Raw genomic sequence first — 18,335 nt, forward strand, 5'->3', positions numbered from 1 at the left:
CTTCATTCATTATTTCGCTTCCTTTCCTTGCCATCGTTCATCTGACATTCCCAGCATCCCTTTTCTCCTTCCCTTCCTTTCCGGGGCTAACATTCATTCTCATTCCTTTCTTTCTTTATTTCTCGTCTCTTCCTTCCCTTCCCTTCCTTTACTCTCGCTCTCCTTCCTTGCCATCCTTCTTCTGACACTCCCAGCGGTGTTCTCCTCCTTCCTCTCCTTTCCGGGGCTAACATTCATCCTCTCGCTTCCCATCCGTAATGCGCCGTTCCCTTTCAGCTCAGGCGCCGCGCACTTAATGGCCCATTACATACAAGGAGCCGGACGGAATACTAGTCTCCTCTGGCTTGGAAGGCGAGAGTGGGTACCCTCCCCCCCTCCCCCTCTCGCCCCCACTCTCTCTCTCTCTCTCTCGTATCCACCCCCCCCCCCTTACACACACAAGCGCGCAATGATCAGTGCTGCATTCTTTATTTCTTTTCCCGGACATTAACCACACCAATCACCTCTTTGATGTGTGTGTGTGTGTGTGTGTGTGTGTGCTCACCACGGCCTGATCACGAGGTGGACTCGTAATAGCCAGCAAGTCCCCTCCCGACATGAGCAAGTGCTCTCTATAGTCGATCTCTGGGTACTGCCAGGACCTCACACACCACACCCCATCCCCCTTGCTCAAGGGGGGACAGTAACCATTCTTTGTCAGCGGAAAGAATCCGGCCTGAGCGGGCTCGAACCGCCGCCCTGTCCGGCTGCAAAGCCTGGCAGCGCAGCTCTTCCGATTGAGCTATCGGAGTGTGTGTGTGTGTGTGTGTGTGTGTGTGTGAAACTAACGATCCCCCTGCTCAAAAATCTCTTATAACGCAAATCAACAACACAAACAGTAAATAATAATAATAATAATAATAATAATAATAATAATAATAATAATAATAATAACAATAATAATAATAATAATGACAACGCTTTCATTGCAGCACCATGAGAAGTCGAGGCAGCATGGAGGTGGTGATGGTGGCGGCGATGGTGGTGGTGGTGGTGGTGATGGTGGTGGAGGGCCGAGTGGACGGTGGGCGGCGTGAAAAACGTTTCGCCTATATCAACCCAGACGCCCCCGTTTTACTAGGTAAGCCCCCCCCCCCTCCCTCTTCTCTTCCCCCCTTTACCCCTTCACATTATTCTCTCTCTCTCTCTCTCTCTCTCTCTCTCTCTCTCTCTCTCTCTCTCTCTCTCTCTCTCTCTCTCTCTCCTCCTTCCTCCCTTCCTCCCCTCCCTTCCTCTTCATCGTGAACGCAAACCATACACACACACACACACACACACACACACACACACACACACACACTTTCGCCCTTTTGAACTAGAAAGAAAAAAAATCTAACGTTTACTACTTTGCTTCGCTTGACTGGAAGAGGATCAAGAAAAGAATGAAGGGGAGGAAAAGAAAACTGCAGAGAGAGAGAGAGAGAGAGAGAGAGAGAGAGAGAGAGAGAGAGAGAGAGAGAGAGAGAGAGAGAGAGAGAGAGAGAGAGAGAGAGAGAGAGAGAGAGAGAGAGAGAGAGAGACTGGGATAACATGTGAGGAGCAAGATAGAGAGGAAAGGAAAAGGGGGAAAAGTAAGAGAAAGAAGGATAGACAGAAAGAAAGAAAGTAAGAAAGAACATGAGAAAATATCAAGAAGGGAGACAAGTAGAAAAAAGGAATAAAAAAACACCCAACAACAACAACAACGATAAAGAAACAACTATAACACTATCCTCCATTGCAGCTTTTCTCCTCACCATGCCCATCTCATTCGCCGTGCCCACCCTGAGACCCGAGTCCGGTAGGGCATTGCATGACATGGGGCTGAGCGACGTCGCCTCGTGGGGCGACGAGGAGGCGGAGAACACCCGCCGCCGCCTGCACCCCTTCCCGGAGGACCTGGCGTGGGACCCGGCCTACGAACAGCCCCTCTCGCGCCTCACTACCTACTTCTCACACCTCGAGGTACGCAGTGGTAGGGGTGGTAGCAGTAGTAGTAGTAGTAGTAGTAGTAGAAGTAGTAGTAGTAGTAGTAGTAGTAGTAGGAAGAGGAGGAAGGGGAGGAGGAGGAGGAGTTGTTATAGTAGTAGTAGTAGTAATAGTAGCAGTAGTAGTAGGGTAGGCGGTGGCCGAAGTGATAGCGTACTGGACCCACATTCGCCGCGTGATGGACGACGCGGGTTCGAATCCTCACGCTACCACTCGGATTTTTCAGTCACCGCCGAGTGGCTTAAAACTACCCACATGCTGTCCTGAAGACCACCCATCAACCCGGACTCTAGAGGAAGCCGTCCAAGCGAATCAAGAACGAGTTCCGGGGGGGCAGCATGAGCCAATGCAAGATGGCGCCACTATAAACACTCGCCTGCGCCAGAACGGGCTGGGCAGACCATCAGGCCCCACCTGGAAGAAGCCTTGGGCCGACCATCAGGCCCCACCGGGAAGATGCCTACCGGCGCAATAGGCAACGTAAAAAAATATAAAAAAGTAGTAGTAGTAGTGGTAGATGTATTATTATTATAGTAGTAGTTGTGGCAGTAGTAGTGGAAGTAGTAGAAGTAGTAGAAGTAGTAGTAGTAGTCGAAGACCAAACTGAAATAAGAGAAATCAAAAGAAATTTTTCAGAAGAAAGACACCAGGCCCAAAAGGACGAGCTGGACCGTCTTCAACACCACCTGTCCACAGAAATGTGTAGAAAAATCCACACAGCACAGGAGGCAGGCGCCTCTAACTGGCTCACGTCACTTCCAATCAGAGCAAAAGGCTTCAGCCTCAACAAACAAGAATTTGTCGACGCCGTTGCTCTGAGATATGGCTGGCCGATTGAGGGGCTGCCTGATCTCTGTGCATGTGGATCACCAAAATAATGATGTCACTCACTCACTCACGTCTGTATTCGACACGATGAGGTGAGGGATCTGACAGCCAGCATGCTCGGGGAGGTATGCCAAGACGTCACTACCGAGCCGGCACTGCTTCCCCTGGGCGGCGAACACCTTCGGTACAGGACAGCCAATACCTCACAGGAGGCACGGGTTGATGTAAGTGCCCGCGGATTCTGGGTGCGCGGACAGGGGGAGTTCATGGACATCCGCATATTCGACCCGATGGCTGCCTGTCACCGTGAGCTGCCCCTGGAAGCCGCCCACCACAGGAACGAGAAGGAGAAGATATGGGCATACGGTGAAAGAATCCAACATGTGGATCAGGGCAGCTTCACCCCCCTCGTCTTCACCACATCCGGCGGGATGGGTCCCAGGGCCCGATGCCTCTACGCACGACTCGCGGAACTGATCTCAGAAAAGCAGCATCAGCCAAGGAGCCACGTTGTCACCTGGATGAGGTGTCGCCTCTCGTTCTCCCTGCTCAGGTCAGCCATCCTATGTCTCAGGGGCACCAGACACTGGCCCAAAAGCCACCAACATCTCCAATATGGACTATGAGGCCACAACGGTGGAGAGTGACATTAGGGTGAGTCGAGAGTGACATGAGTAGGGATGGAAAGGGAGATCTAGATGCAACAGATGATAGGGTGTTATGTATAGATTTAGTGCTAAGTAGTAGTAGATATATGGTTGGATGCCACAGTCATTAGCCCTCCATGATTATGTGTCCGGAAAATAAACATGGGTGGAGGTATCTTTTATGTAATAGTAATAGTAGTAGTAGTAGTAGTAGTGGCAGGAGGAGGAGGAGGAGAATCACCCTTCGTTTTCGCCTATTCTGTATTCACAGTTTCAATGTTCGCGGTTTCGTACTTCGCGGACCTTCCTGACAAGATACAATCAATGAAACAAAAAAAAACAAAAAAAAATTGAAACAACCGACCAGCAAAGAAATAAGTGACTGCAGCGGAAGGTTAAACAGTGACACACACACACACACACACACACACACACACTACCATCCTCTAACCCGCACATCTCTTCCCCCACAGCTGCCAACTCTGCCCTGCCAAGAGCGCCTATTATGCGAGCTGTCCGCTGAGCCTGAAGCCTTTAACCCCATTGGCCAAATCTTCCTGAAGGAGCTGAGGTGTGTGCTATGGGAGTGCTTGCAAAGGAGGGGGAATGGAGGCAGAGTGATATGTGTAGAGGGAGGAGAGGGAAAGGGAAAGGAGTAATGTGTTAGTGTGTAATGGGGATGTAAAAGATGAAAGGGGCAGAGGCAAAGTGATGACATGGGTAGAGAGAGTTTGCAGAAGAGAGAAGGAAAGGAAAAGAAGCAGAGTGATAGTGTGTGCAGAGATTTTGTAGATGAGGAAAAGGGAAAGGAAAAAGAAGCATAGTGACAGAGTATGACTTTGTGTAAAGGGGGTTGTAGATGATGGAAGGGCAAAGAAGCAGCTTGACAGTGTATGTAGAGAGGATTTTGTAGAAGAGGAAAGGGGAATGGGATGGTCAATTGTAGCCTAAGCTAGCATTCCTACACTATAAAGCAACATTCACAATTATCCCTCGGCCAGAATGCTGCGCGGACCGGTGAACACTACACAGGACTCCCTCTTCTGGCGCTACATGAAGGCTTCAAGGGAAGGCCTTAGCGAACCCCTCAAGCAGTGCGGATCCACCTACTCGACCTGCCCGCTGCCCGCTGAACGGATCCTCAGCATGCCGGTGCTCAAAGTCTGGCAGTTCATCGCCTCAAAAGTGACCCTCCAGTTTGTGTAGCTCACCCATCACCCTCACTGCCCCTCCCACCACTACTGCCACCCTCCTCATGAATCCGAGGTTATGAGTGTGTGAACCTGGCAGGACCTGTGTGTGTGTGTGTGTGTGTGTTAAGGAATGATGTCTGGTGATCTTGATGTACCTGCTTTTTTATAAATACAGTGGAACCTCGGGTCACGAGCGCCTCTCATTACGAACAAATCGGTTCATGAAAATTTTTCCAAACAAAAAGCGTCTCGGGTGACGAACGGTGTCTCGAGCTACGAACAAGCAATCCGGCTACATCGTAGGGCGACAAGCAGGTTGTATTGGCGGGGTAGTAGTAGTAGTAGTTGTAGTAGTTGTAGTAGTAGTAGTAGTTGTAGTAGTAGTAGTAGTACATAGAAAATAAAAGTCTCTTGCTGTCGGCACCTCCTCGCTCACTTTCTCCCTCCACCTTCCCTCCGCAGCACAGGTAAGGCTCTCTCTCACACTCACACATACTCTCTCACTCTCACACACACACACACTCTCTCTACGAAGAGAGGCTTTCCACCTTTAACATGTTCTCTCTTGAGAAACGTCGCCTCCGAGGAAAACTGATCGAATGTTTTAAAATGCTTCATGGATTTACGAATGTGGACAAATCAAAATTGGGTTAAGCTTCGTTTTAGTACCGTGCCAGTATCTCATTACCTACCTTATGAAAAATCACTAGCTCTTCATATATTTTTTTTTCTACAAACGTTCAACAATAATGGAAACGCTTTCAAAATCCAATTCAGGTACTATTTACTGTTGAAAATAGGGGATGATTTTCACGAAAGCGTAGCCTCCTCTGGCGGTGGTCGCGGCGGCGGTGCACCCGGTGTTGCGAGAAATACCTCCTCGCAGAAATAAGTCGCATGTACATGTGTGTGTGTGGGGGGCACAGCCCTCTGGTTAGAAGGGGGGATCGAGGGGGGCGCCCCCCCGTTAGCAGGTCGTAAAGTTCGGTTGGAGTAGTTTAAAAATGGTCCCCCACCCTAAACCCTCTGCGAGCTATTTTGCGGCTGCGTTGGCGGCACCGTCACCGCGGGCGCCGCCAGAGAAGGCTACGCTTTCGTGAATATTATCCCCTATTTTCAACAATATATATTCCTTGAATTGGATTTTGAAAGCATTTCCATGATTGTTGAACGTTTGTAGAAAAGATATATGAAGAGCTAGTGATGTTTCATAAGGCAGGTAATGAAATACTGGCACGGTACTAAAATGAATCTTTACCCAAAATTGTTTATGATCGATTGTAGTGCCCCGGAAAATTGGGGGGGCGTTCTTTACTCTTTTTTACTATGACTGAATCTTACTGAATTTTACTGCATGTACGTTAACTTCCTGAGCATAGAACAAATTAAAGACTTGAATAAACTCCTGCGTAATTGAATGCGAACGACTATAGAAGGTAGGCTGCCACCACGATGAGGGTCGGAACCTCCTGCACAATGGGGAGAAAATAAAACTGACTACACTCTAGCTACGCCGGATGAAAGACGGGAGAAAACACTTGAGGGGGCAACGTAGACACAGAAGAGGGAGGGAGACGTGAAGGTACGGATTTCCTTGCGTGTCGTCTGGCTGATCAACTCGTAACCTTAAGATTAAATGAGGGACAGTGATAACCAAAATAATATAATTACAAGGGGAATTTTACGGAGACATTTGTTACAAAGATATAATTGTTTGTTCTAGAGCCTAGGCCGGCCTTGTGAAATTACAAAAATATAGTTACTACTGAGAACCTTACACCCTAACAAACTTCCCTTGTCGAGCCTATGGCTGCCACACAAGGGTAACAAAAACGCGACTACATATTAGTAATGCTTGGGTGAGACGTTTGGGGAAACGGGTGTGGGGGGGGAGTGTATGTGTGTGTGCGTGAATTGGAGTGGACGAGACGCGCTGACTGGTCACCAAAAGGGCCTATAGGGCGGATGAACGGAGACTCGCTTAATTACACTGGATATGTAGATATATAGTAATACATTAACACAAGGGAAAGAGTGAGAATTTACTGATATTTGGGGTGGGGAAACACGAGCAACGTGAAGGCAGGTCTCACCTATAGGGCGGATGAACGGAGACTGCTGGCCCGCGGGCCCGGCCCCGGCGAGAGAAAGGGGCGCGTGTATTGTTGAAAATTGAAGTGTCTCAAGGCGTGATTTATGGGGAGGGATGAAAGTGTTAAATTAGCTCTCTGGGGAACAATTAAGTTGGAAACAAAGCTGGGAGGTAGGGAGGGTTTACAAAAGACTAGAACTGATTTATTTTGGTGAGAAAATTTAGTAAGAAGGAAAAATGAGGTTGCTAAAGACGCAGCCAACCATAGGCGAGACGGACATGTGTCTAGACGGTGTCTGGAAAACAGGGAGGGGGGAGGGACTGTAAGGCGACAGGGGGGCGCTACAATTTCATGGCATTACACGATGACACTTTGCGAACGAGGAATAATGGCACAAAACTTAAATGTAGACATGCAAAAAAAGCTCCAAGCAATTTTGGTTTAACCTGTATGTTAGTATGTTACATCATATTCGTTCTAAAGCATTTCTATCAACCTGGGCAGAGATGTTTTTTTTTTTTTTTTTTTTTTTTTTTTTTACGTCGCAGCCTATTGCTCCGTTAGGCTTTTTCACTGGTGGGGGCCTGATGGTCGCCCCAGCCCGTTGTGGCGCAGGCGAGTATTTATAGTAGCGCTATCTTGATATTTACAATTCTTTTTGAAATGGATAAAAGCCATTAGCTCCACAGATTCTAATTGTTTTTGCTGTATACATCATGTCCTGCAGTACTTTGTTTTCGTTAGGCAGAGGTGATCCACACATTTGGCCGTCTGCCATCCGGCCGCCATTCACCAGTTAACCGTCATCTGTCGGCCACCGGTGGCAGTCCGCTTGCCGTCCAGACGCAGTACATTCGGCCAACGGACGGCAACCTTTTTTACAAACGGCAGCGACCTGGGAGTCGGCTGGAGGTTTTGGTGCAGCACCCAAAACCTACAGCCGACCTTTTCGGTCGCACGGCGGACAGAAACACATGACGATCGCACGCACGACCATGTGTGACCTTCCGCGACCTGCAGGTCGCGGGAGGTCGTCAGTAGGTCGTACAGTCAGTGTGACTGGGCCTTAAAAAGGGACACACAAGTATAGTCAAACCATTTCGAATAGTCCGTTTAGGCGTTCGATTCTGCGGGTCCTTTCCTCCCCTCTGCTCTGCCACACATTCCCAACACCTATCCCTTCCTCTCATATGTTACTTCGATGTAATTATGAAAGAGAAAGATAGGTGTTTGGACTGGTGGCAGAGCAGAGGGGAGGAAAGGACCCGCAGAATCGAACTCCCAAACGCACTATTTGAAATGGTTTGACTATAGCCGGGCATTGTGGTCACCTGTGAATAGTTGCTTACCTGTGGAGAGGGGGCACACCTGTCCAATGGGAGCCCCAGCAGCCCACCAGGTGATTCTCCCCGACAGCGATCTGTAATGATGATGATAGAAATGATGATAATAGTAATGATAATGATGATGATGATGATGATGATGATGATGATGATAATGATGGTGATGATGGTAATACGAAGAAGAAAAGAAAGTATTAGTAGTCGTAGCAGTAGTAGTAGTAGTAGTAGTAGTAAACAGAAGTTAAAGCAAAACAAGAAAAGGAAGGAGGAAAAGGTAAAAAAAAGAAAAGGAAAAGAAGGACAAGAAGAGGAAGAAAAAAGAGGACAAAAAGAATAAGAGGAAAAGGACAAGAGTAAGAAGAAAAAGACGAAGAACAAGAACAAGACGAAGAACAAGAACAAGACAAGAATAAGAACAACAACAACAACAAAGAAAAAGTAAAAAAGAAAAAAAACAAGAACATTCCAAGCCCTGACAATGACCTCCAGACCAAGGACTCGAGGCTATCCTGAGTCCCGAGGAGCAATGGCCGCCTGCGTCTCGCCCTTGGAATAAGAATGTATTATTCCTCCAATGTCCCGCAACTGGGCAGGGATATCGGGGCACCACGCTCGCTTTGCCATGGAGAGCACGTATACGTTTGGCCGTCTTGTCACACACACACACACACACACACACACACACACACACACACACAGAGTTGAGAGATGAAAAGTAAGAGGAAGAGAAACAGACAAATCTAACTGACTCGAGGTGAAGGATTGGGGAAAGAATGTAAAGTTAACTGGTGCCAAACAAGAGATAAAAAGAACATAAAAAACATTGCAGAGAGAGAGAGAGAGAGAGAGAGAGAGAGAGAGAGAGAGAGAGAGAGAGAGAGAGAGAGAGAGAGAGAGAGAGAGAGAGAGAGAGAGAGAGAGAGAGAGAGAGAGAGAGAGAGAGAGAGAGAGAGAGAGAGAGAGAGAGAGAGAGAGAGAGAGATACAGAGATAGACACACGTGGAGAGATTGACGCATTAAAACCGTTACTAGCGACTGGAAACGGAAGGAAGCCGCCAGTGATATTCCTTTCACCGGAGGACGAGTCAAGGAGGAGAATCTGAAATTTTAGAGTATCGAAAATAAAACACAAAAGAGGACGAGAATGCTTAAGTGGCAGACGAAGACGAAAGGAGAATGTAAACAGAACTGGCAAACGGGAAATTAAGAAGAGGAGAATAATTAATTGCACGAAGAAAAGACGAAAGGAAAAGAAAGGGAAGGGAGAAAGGAAGGGAAAAAATATAAGAAGAGAAAGGAATAAGAGGAATGACAACAATTGAACGAAGAAAAGACGAAAGGATAGGAAAGGAAAGAGAGAAGGGAAGGGAAAAAAATAAAAGAAGAGAAAGAAATAAAGAGAATGACAACAGGGAAATGGAAGGAAGAAAATGATGAACATCTGACCATCCTGGTGAACAAGCCTACAACTTTGCTATCCTCAACGACCTAGAGCAGTTGGTCCAGCACCCTACACGTATTCCTGACCGTCTTGGAGATCGGCCCAACATTCTAGACCTCTTCCTTACCTCAAACCCTTCTGCTTATTTTGTCAAACTGTTCTCTCCGTTGGGCTCCTCCGATCACAATCTTATTTCTGCATCCTGTCCTATCGCTCCTGTACACCCTCTGGACCCACCGAGGAGGCGATGCTTCTGGCATTTTGCTTCAGCTCGGTGGGACGACCTGAGGATGTACTTTTCCGATTTCCCGTGGAATGATTATTGCTTCCAGGATAGAGACCCCTCTGTGTGTGCTCAGCGCATCACAGAGGTGATTGTCTCTGGAATGGAGGCATACATTCCTCGTTCTTTCTCTACTCCTCACGCTAAAAAGCCTTGGTTTAATCACGCTTGTTCTCGTGCTGTCAATGATAGAGAGGTAGCTCACAAAAGATACCAGAGCCTTCAAACTAATGCTAATTATGAACTTTACATTTCTGCCCGAAATCGTGCCAAATCTATTCTCCGACTAACCAAAAATTCTTTCATTAATAGAAAATGTCAAAACCTTGCTTTCTCTAACTCTTCCCGTGACTTCTGGCATCTAGCCAAAAACATCTCCTCCAACTTCACTTCTTCATCTTTCCTCCACTCCTCAGTCCTGACGGCAACACTGCCGTCTCATCTATCTCTAAGGCTGAACTCTTCTCAAACTTTTCTAAAACTCCACTGGACGATTCTGGGCATATTCCTCCTACTCATCCCCCTCTGACTCCTTTTGCCTGTTATAAAGATTCTTCAAAATGATGTTTTCTATGCCCTCTGGCCTCAATCCTCAGAAGGCTTATGGACCTGATGGAGTGCCTCCTATTGTCCTTAAAAACTGTGCCTCCGTGCTGTCACCCTGCCTGGTCAAACTCTTTCGCCTCTGCCTGTCAACATCTACCTTTCCTTCTTGCTGGAAGTATGCCTTCATACAGCCTGTACCTAAGAAGGGTGACCGCTCCAATCCCTCAAACTACCGTCCTATTGCTTTACTTTCTTGTCTATCTAAAGCTTTTGAATCAATCCTTAACCGGAAGATTCAAAAGCACCTTTCCACTTCTGACCTTCTATCTGATCGCCAGTATGGGTTCCGCAAGGGCGTTCTACTGGTGATCTCCTAGCCTTCTTAACTGACTCTTGGTCATCCTCTCTTAGCCGTTTCGGTGAAACTTTTGCTATTGCGCTGGACATATCAAAAGCTTTTGATAGGGTCTGGCACAAATCTTTGCTTTCTAAACTACCCTCCTACGGTTTCTATCCTTCTCTGTACCTTTATCTCCAGTTTCCTTTCTGACCGTTCTATTTCTGCCGTGGTAGACGGTCACTGTTCTTCCCCTAAATCTATTAACAGTGGTGTCCCACAGGGTTCTGTCCTATCTCCCACTCTTTTTCTGTTGTTCATTGATGATCTTCTTTCCAAAACGAACTGTCCTATCCATTCCTACGCCGATGATTCCACTCTGCATTATTCAACTTCTTTAATAGAAGACCCACCCTTCAGGAACTTAACGACTCAAGGCTGGAGGCTGCAGAACGCTTAGCCTCAGACCTTACTATTATTTCCGATTGGGGCAAGAAGAACCTGGTGTCCTTCAACGCCTCAAAAACACAGTTTCTCCACCTATCCACTCGACACAATCTTCCAAACAACTATCCCCTATTCTTTGACAACACCCAGCTATCACCTTCCTCAACACTAAACATCCTCGGTCTATCCTTAACTCAAAATCTTAACTGGAAACTTCATATCTCATCTCTTACTAAATCAGCTTCCTCGAGGCTGGGCGTTCTGTACCGTCTCCGCCAGTTCTTCTCCCCTGCACAGTTGCTGTCCATATACAAGGGCCTTGTCCGCCCTCGTATGGAGTATGCATCTCATGTGCGTGGGGGCTCCACTCACACAGCTCTTCTGGACAGAGTGGAGGCTAAGGCTCTTCGTCTCATCAGCTCTCCTCCTCATACTGATAGTCTTCTACCTCTTAAATTCCGCCGCAATGTTGCCTCTCTTTCTATCTTCTCTCGATATTTCCACGCTGACTGCTCTTCTGAACTTGCTAACTGCATGCCTCCCCCCCTCCCGCGGCCCCGCTGCACTCGACTTTCTACTCATGCTCATCCCTATACTGTCCAAACCTCTTATGCAAGAGTTAACCATCATCTTCACTCTTTCATCCCTCACGCTGGTAAACTCTGGAACAATCTTCCTTCATCTGTATTTCCTCCTGCCTACGACTTGAACTCTTTCAAGAGGAGGGTATCAGGACACCTCTCCTCCCGAAATTAACCTCTGATTTTGGACACTCCTTTAACCTCTGTTCGGGAGCAGTGAGTAGCGGGCCTTTTTTTCTTTTTTTTTCTTTGCGCCCTTGAGCTGTCTCCTTAGCTGTAAAAAAAAAAAAAAAAAAAAAAAAAGAAAAAAAAAAGACGAAGAACAAGAAGAACAAGAACAAGACGGAGAACAAGATCAAGAACAAGACGAAGAACAAGAACAAGACAAAAGAACAAGTTGAAGAACAAGAACAAGACGATAAACAAAAACAAGACAAAGAACAAGAACACGGCGAAGAACGATAAGAACAAGAACAAGACGAAGAACAAAAACAAGGCAAGAATAAGAACAACAACAATAACAAAGAAAAAGTAAAAAGAGAAAAAAAACAAGAACATTCCAAGCCATTACAAAACCCTCCAGACCAAGGATTCGAGGCTATCCTGAGTCATGACCCCGAGGAGCAATGGCTGCCTGCGTCCCGCCCTTGGAATAAGAATGTATCCTTCTTCCAATGTCCCGCAACTGACCACCATCATCACCACCATCACCACCACCATGGCTCGCCTTGCCATGGAGAGCACGTGCGCTTGGCCGTCTTGTCATGCGCCACACGCCGCGTAACTCGTACGTGGACTCAAGTTCAGTTGTAAAACAGAGTAATTGAACTCGTACTTGGATTCGTGATGTCACAATGTAATCGCCCTCGGACTCGAGTGCAAAAAAGTTACTTGAATCCAAGCCCAATAAAGGGAGGATAGGGCGGGTAGCGGGCAGGACATAGGGCGGGGTGGGTGGGGGGGGAAGGGGGAGAACCCAACCCCACCACTACCACCATCCTACAGCCGCGTGCCTCATCCCAAAGGCTTATGTGATGGTGGGGGACGAGGGGAGCAAAGGAAGGAACGAATGTGGGAAGGACGAGATTGACGAAGAGTTCCCGTAGATACGACAATGCTCCCTAGATACGAGTCATGACAACAAGGAATGACAAGAGGAAGAAAATAATGAACTGGACGAAGAAAAGACGAAGAGAATAATAAGGGAAAGGAGAAGATAATAAGAGAGGGAAGAAAAGGAAGGACAAAATGGAATAAAGAGGAAGAAAACAAATTGGACGAAGAAACGACGAAGGGAATGAAAAGGAAAGGAGAAGAGAAAAACGAAAAAAATAGAAAGGGAATAAGAGGACTGACAACAGGATATTAAGGAGGATAATAACGAAAAGGAAGAAGAGTAGAGAGAGGAAATGAGAGAAAGGTGGGGAGGAAAATAAGGGGAATGACAAAGGGAAATAAAGAGGAGGAGAATAACGAATTGGAGGAAGAGAAAACTAATGGAATAACAAGAGAACTGATTACAGGGTATTAAGAGGAGAAAACACACAGGAAGAAGACGAAGGAAATAAAAGAGAAGGAAAAACAGCGCTTTCCTTTCCCCTCCTTTCCTTCTGACTTTACCGGTATCCTTTCCCTCCTTCCTCTCCTTTCCTGGATTAACATTCATATCCTCCCTTCCCTACTTTCTTTCTTCCTTTCCCGACTCTTCTTCCCATTGCCTTCATTCATTATTTCGCTTCCTTTCCTTGCCCTCGTTCATCTGACATTCCCAGCATCCCTTTTCTCCTTCCCTTCCTTTCCGGGGCTAACATTCATTCTCATTCCTTTCTTTCTTTATTTCTCGTCTCTTCCTTCCCTTCCCTTCCTTTACTCTCGCTCTCCTTCCTTGCCATCCTTCTTCTGACACTCCCAGCGGTGTTCTCCTCCTTCCTCTCCTTTCCGGGGCTAGCATTCATCCTCTCGCCTCCCATCCGTAATGCGCCGTTCCCTTTCAGCTCAGGCGCCGCGCACTTAATGGCCCATTACATACAAGGAGCCGGACGGAATACTAGTCTCCTCTGGCTTGGAAGGCGAGAGTGGGTACCCTCCCCCCCTCCCCCTCTCGCCCCCACTCTCTCTCTCTCTCTAAGCATCCTATCCCATTCATAGATTTCCCTTCATGCACATCAATTAGTTTACTCTCTCTCTCTCTCTCGTATCCACCCCCCCCCCCTTACACACACAAGCGCGCAATGAACAGTGCTGCATTCTTTATTTCTTTTCCCGGACATTAACCACACCAATCACCTCTTTGATGTGTGTGTGTGTGTGTGTGTGTGTGTGTGTGTGTGTGTGCTCACCACGGCCTGATCACGAGGTGGACTCGTAATAGCCAGCAAGTCCCCTCCCGACATGAGCAAGTGCTCTCTATAGTCGATCTCTGGGTACTGCCAGGACCTCACACACCACACCCCATCCCCCTTGCTCAAGGGGGGACAGTAACCATTCTTTGTCAGCGGAAAGAATCCGGCCTGAGCGGGCTCGAACCGCCGCCCTGTCCGGCTGCAAAGCCTGGCAGCGCAGCTCTTCCGATTGAGCTATCGGAGTGTGTGTGTGTGTGTGTGTGTGTGTGTGTGTGTGTGTGAAACTAACGATCCCCCTGCTCAAAAATCTCTTATAACGCAAATCAACAACACAAACAGTAAATAATAATAATAATAATAATAATAATAATAACAATAATAATAATAATAATGACAACGCTTTCATTGCAGCACCATGAGAAGTCGAGGCAGCATGGAGGTGGTGATGGTGGCGGCGATGGTGGTGGTGGTGGTGGTGATGGTGGTGGAGGGCCGAGTGGACGGTGGGCGACGTGAAAAACGTTTCGCCTATATCAACCCAGACGCCCCCGTTTTACTAGGTAAGCCCCCTCCTCTTCTCTTCCCCTTTACCCTTCACATTATTCTCTCTCTCTCTCTCTCTCTCTCTCTCTCTCTCTCTCTCTCTCTCAACTACGTAATCCCCAGCCTCTGCCTCCTCCCCTTTCTTCCTCTCTCCCTCCCCTCTTCCCCCTCCTCCTTCCTCCCCTCTTCCATCCTCTCCTCCTCACTCCCCTTCCTCCTTTCCCCTTCCCCCTCCCTTCCTCTTCATCGTGAACGCAAACCATACACACACACACACACACACACACACACACACACACACACACACACACACACACACTTTCGCCCTTTTGAACTAGAAAGAAAAAAAATCTAACGTTTACTACTTTGCTTCGCTTGACTGGAAGAGGATCAAGAAAAGAATGAAGGGGAGGAAAAGAAAACTGCAGAGAGAGAGAGAGAGAGAGAGAGAGAGAGAGAGAGAGAGAGAGAGAGAGAGAGAGAGAGAGAGAGAGAGAGAGAGAGAGAGAGAGAGAGAGAGAGAGAGAGAGAGAGAGAGAGAGAGAGAGAGAGACTGGGATAACATGTGAGGAGCAAGATAGAGAGGAAAGGAAAAGGGGGAAAAGTAAGAGAAAGAAGGATAGACAGAAAGAAAGAAAGTAAGAAAGAACATGAGAAAATATCAAGAAGGGAGACAAGTAGAAAAAAGGAATAAAAAAACACCCAACAACAACAACAACGATAAAGAAACAACTATAACACTATCCTCCATTGCAGCTTTTCTCCTCACCATGCCCATCTCATTCGCCGTGCCCACCCTGAGACCCGAGTCCGGTAGGGCATTGCATGACTTGGGGCTGAGCGACGTCGCCTCGTGGGGCGACGAGGAGGCGGAGAACACCCGCCGCCGCCTGCACCCCTTCCCGGAGGACCTGGCGTGGGACCCGGCCTACGAACAGCCCCTCTCGCGCCTCACTACCTACTTCTCACACCTCGAGGTACGCAGTGGTAGGGGTGGTAGCAGTAGTAGTAGTAGTAGTAGTAGTAGTAGAAGTAGTAGTAGTAGTAGTAGTAGTAGCAAGAGGAGGAAGGGGAGGAGGAGGAGGAGTTGTTATAGTAGTAGTAGTAATAGTAGCAGTAGTAGTAGGGTAGGCGGTGGCCGAAGTGATAGCGTACTGGACCCACATTCGCCGCGTGATGGACGACGCGGGTTCGAATCCTCATGCTACCACTCGGATTTTTCAGTCACCGCCGAGTGGCTTAAAACTACCCACATGCTGTCCTGAAGACCACCCATCAACCCGGACTCTAGAGGAAGCCGTCCAAGCGAATCAAGAACGAGTTCCGTGGGGGCAGCATGAGCCAATGCAAGATGGCGCCACTATAAACACTCGCCTGCGCCAGAACGGGCTGGGCAGACCATCAGGCCCCACCTGGAAGAAGCCTTGGGCCGACCATCAGGCCCCACCGGGAAGATGCCTACCGGCGCAATAGGCAACGTAAAAAAATATAAAAAAGTAGTAGTAGTAGTGGTAGATGTATTATTATTATTAGTAGTAGTTGTGGCAGTAGTAGTGGAAGTAGTAGAAGTAGTAGTAGTAGTAGTAGTAGTAGTAGTCGTAGACCAAACTGAAATAAGAGAAATCAAAAGAAATTTTTCAGAAGAAAGACACCAGGCCCAAAAGGACGAGCTGGACCGTCTTACACACCACCTGTCCACAGAAATGTGTAGAAAAATCCACACAGCACAGGAGGCAGGCGCCTCTAACTGGCTCACGTCACTTCCAATCAGAGCAAAAGGCTTCAGCCTCAACAAACAAGAATTTGTCGACGCCGTTGCTCTGAGATATGGCTGGCCGATTGAGGGGCTGCCTGATCTCTGTGCATGTGGATCACCAAAATAATGATGTCACTCACTCACTCACGTCTGTATTCGACACGATGAGGTGAGGGATCTGACAGCCAGCATGCTCGGGGAGGTATGCCAAGACGTCACTACCGAGCCGGCACTGCTTCCCCTGGGCGGCGAACACCTTCGGTACAGGACAGCCAATACCTCACAGGAGGCACGGGTTGATGTAAGTGCCCGCGGATTCTGGGTGCGCGGACAGGGGGAGTTCATGGACATCCGCATATTCGACCCGATGGCTGCCTGTCACCGTGAGCTGCCCCTGGAAGCCGCCCACCACAGGAACGAGAAGGAGAAGACAAGGGCATACGGTGAAAGAATCCAACATGTGGATCAGGGCAGCTTCACCCCCCTCGTCTTCACCACATCCGGCGGGATGGGTCCCAGGGCCCGATGCCTCTACGCACGACTCGCGGAGCTGATCTCAGAAAAGCAGCATCAGCCAAGGAGCCACGTTGTCACCTGGATGAGGTGTCGCCTCTCGTTCTCCCTGCTCAGGTCAGCCATCCTATGTCTCAGGGGCACCAGACACTGGCCCAAAAGCCACCAACATCTCCAATATGGACTATGAGGCCACAACGGTGGAGAGTGACATTAGGGTGAGTCGAGAGTGACATGAGTAGGGATGGAAAGGGAGATCTAGATGCAACAGATGATAGGGTGTTATGTATAGATTTAGTGCTAAGTAGTAGTAGATATATGGTTGGATGCCACAGTCATTAGCCCTCCATGATTATGTGTCCGGAAAATAAACATGGGTGGAGGTATCTTTTATGTAATAGTAATAGTAGTAGTAGTAGTAGTAGTGGCAGGAGGAGGAGGAGGAGAATCACCCTTCGTTTTCGCCTATTCTGTATTCACAGTTTCAATGTTCGCGGTTTCGTACTTGGCGGACCGTCCTGGCAAGATACAATCAATGAAACAAAAATAAAAAAATAAAAATTGAAACAACCGACCAGCAAAGAAATAAGTGACTGCAGCGGAAGGTTAAACACACACACACACACACACTACCATCCTCTAACCCGCACATCTCTTCCCCCACAGCTGCCAACTCTGCCCTGCCAAGAGCGTCTATTATGCGAGCTGTCCGCTGAGCCTGAAGCCTTTAACCCCATTGGCCAAATCTTCTTGAAGGAGCTGAGGTGTGTGCTATGGGAGTGCTTGCAAAGGAGGGGAAATGGAGGCAGAGTGATATGTGAAGAGGGAGGAGAGGGAAAGGAGTAATGTGTTAGTGTGTAATGGGGATGTAAAAGATGAAAGGGGCAGAGGCAAAGTGATGACATGGGTAGAGAGAGTTTGCAGAAGAGAGAAGGAAAGGAAAAGAAGCAGTGATAGTGTGTGCAGAGATTTTGTAGACGAGGAAAAGGGAAAGGAAAAAGAAGCATAGTGACAGAGTATGTGTAAAGGGGGTTGTAGATGATGGAAGGGCAAAGAAGCAACTTGACAGTGTATGTAGAGAGGATTTTGTAGAAGAGGAAAGGGGAATGGGATGGTCAATTGTAGCCTAAGCTAGCATTCCTACACTATAAAGCAACATTCACAATTATCCCTCGGCCAGAATGCTGCGCGGACCGGTGAACACTACACAGGACTCCCTCTTCTGGCGCTACATGAAGGCTTCAAGGGAAGGCCTTAGCGAGCCCCTCAAGCAGTGCGGATCCACCTACTCGACCTGCCCGCTGCCCGCTGAACGGATCCTCAGCATGCCGGTGCTCAAAGTCTGGCAGTTCATCGCCTCAAAAGTGACCCTCCAGTTTGTGTAGCTCACCCATCACCCTCAGTGCCCCTCCCACCACTACTGCCACCCTCCTCA

General features: G+C 48.0%; 1 protein-coding gene and 1 long non-coding RNA gene across 12 annotated transcripts in view; one reads left to right on the plus strand and one right to left on the minus strand.

Annotated features, from left to right (window-relative positions):
• The window catches only part of LOC126982967 (uncharacterized), a 51,976-nt gene that overhangs the window by 28,211 nt on the left and 5,430 nt on the right, over positions 1-18,335 (minus strand). The window lies entirely within an intron of this gene.
• Positions 1-18,335, plus strand: part of LOC126982962 (uncharacterized) — a 44,985-nt gene that overhangs the window by 26,403 nt on the left and 247 nt on the right. The window contains exons 2-5 of one of the 11 annotated variants that reach the window (XM_050835307.1): positions 972-1,120; positions 1,763-1,983; positions 3,956-4,053; positions 4,484-4,748. The exons of 2 other annotated variants lie outside the window; for them this stretch is intronic. In XM_050835307.1, the coding sequence (XP_050691264.1) occupies positions 976-1,120; positions 1,763-1,983; positions 3,956-4,053; positions 4,484-4,688 (669 nt within the window). In that variant the 5' untranslated portion in view covers positions 972-975 and the 3' untranslated portion in view covers positions 4,689-4,748. Of the gene's footprint in view, positions 1-971; positions 1,121-1,762; positions 1,984-3,955; positions 4,054-4,483; positions 4,847-14,499; positions 14,649-15,387; positions 15,609-17,566; positions 17,665-18,080; positions 18,330-18,335 lie in introns of those variants that run through there. 8 more of the 11 variants (XM_050835316.1, XM_050835311.1, XM_050835314.1 and 5 more) reach the window with 8 other exon arrangements.

The sequence above is a fragment of the Eriocheir sinensis genome, chromosome 52 (assembly GCF_024679095.1).
Source record: "Eriocheir sinensis breed Jianghai 21 chromosome 52, ASM2467909v1, whole genome shotgun sequence".
Classification (NCBI taxonomy): domain Eukaryota; kingdom Metazoa; phylum Arthropoda; class Malacostraca; order Decapoda; family Varunidae; genus Eriocheir; species Eriocheir sinensis.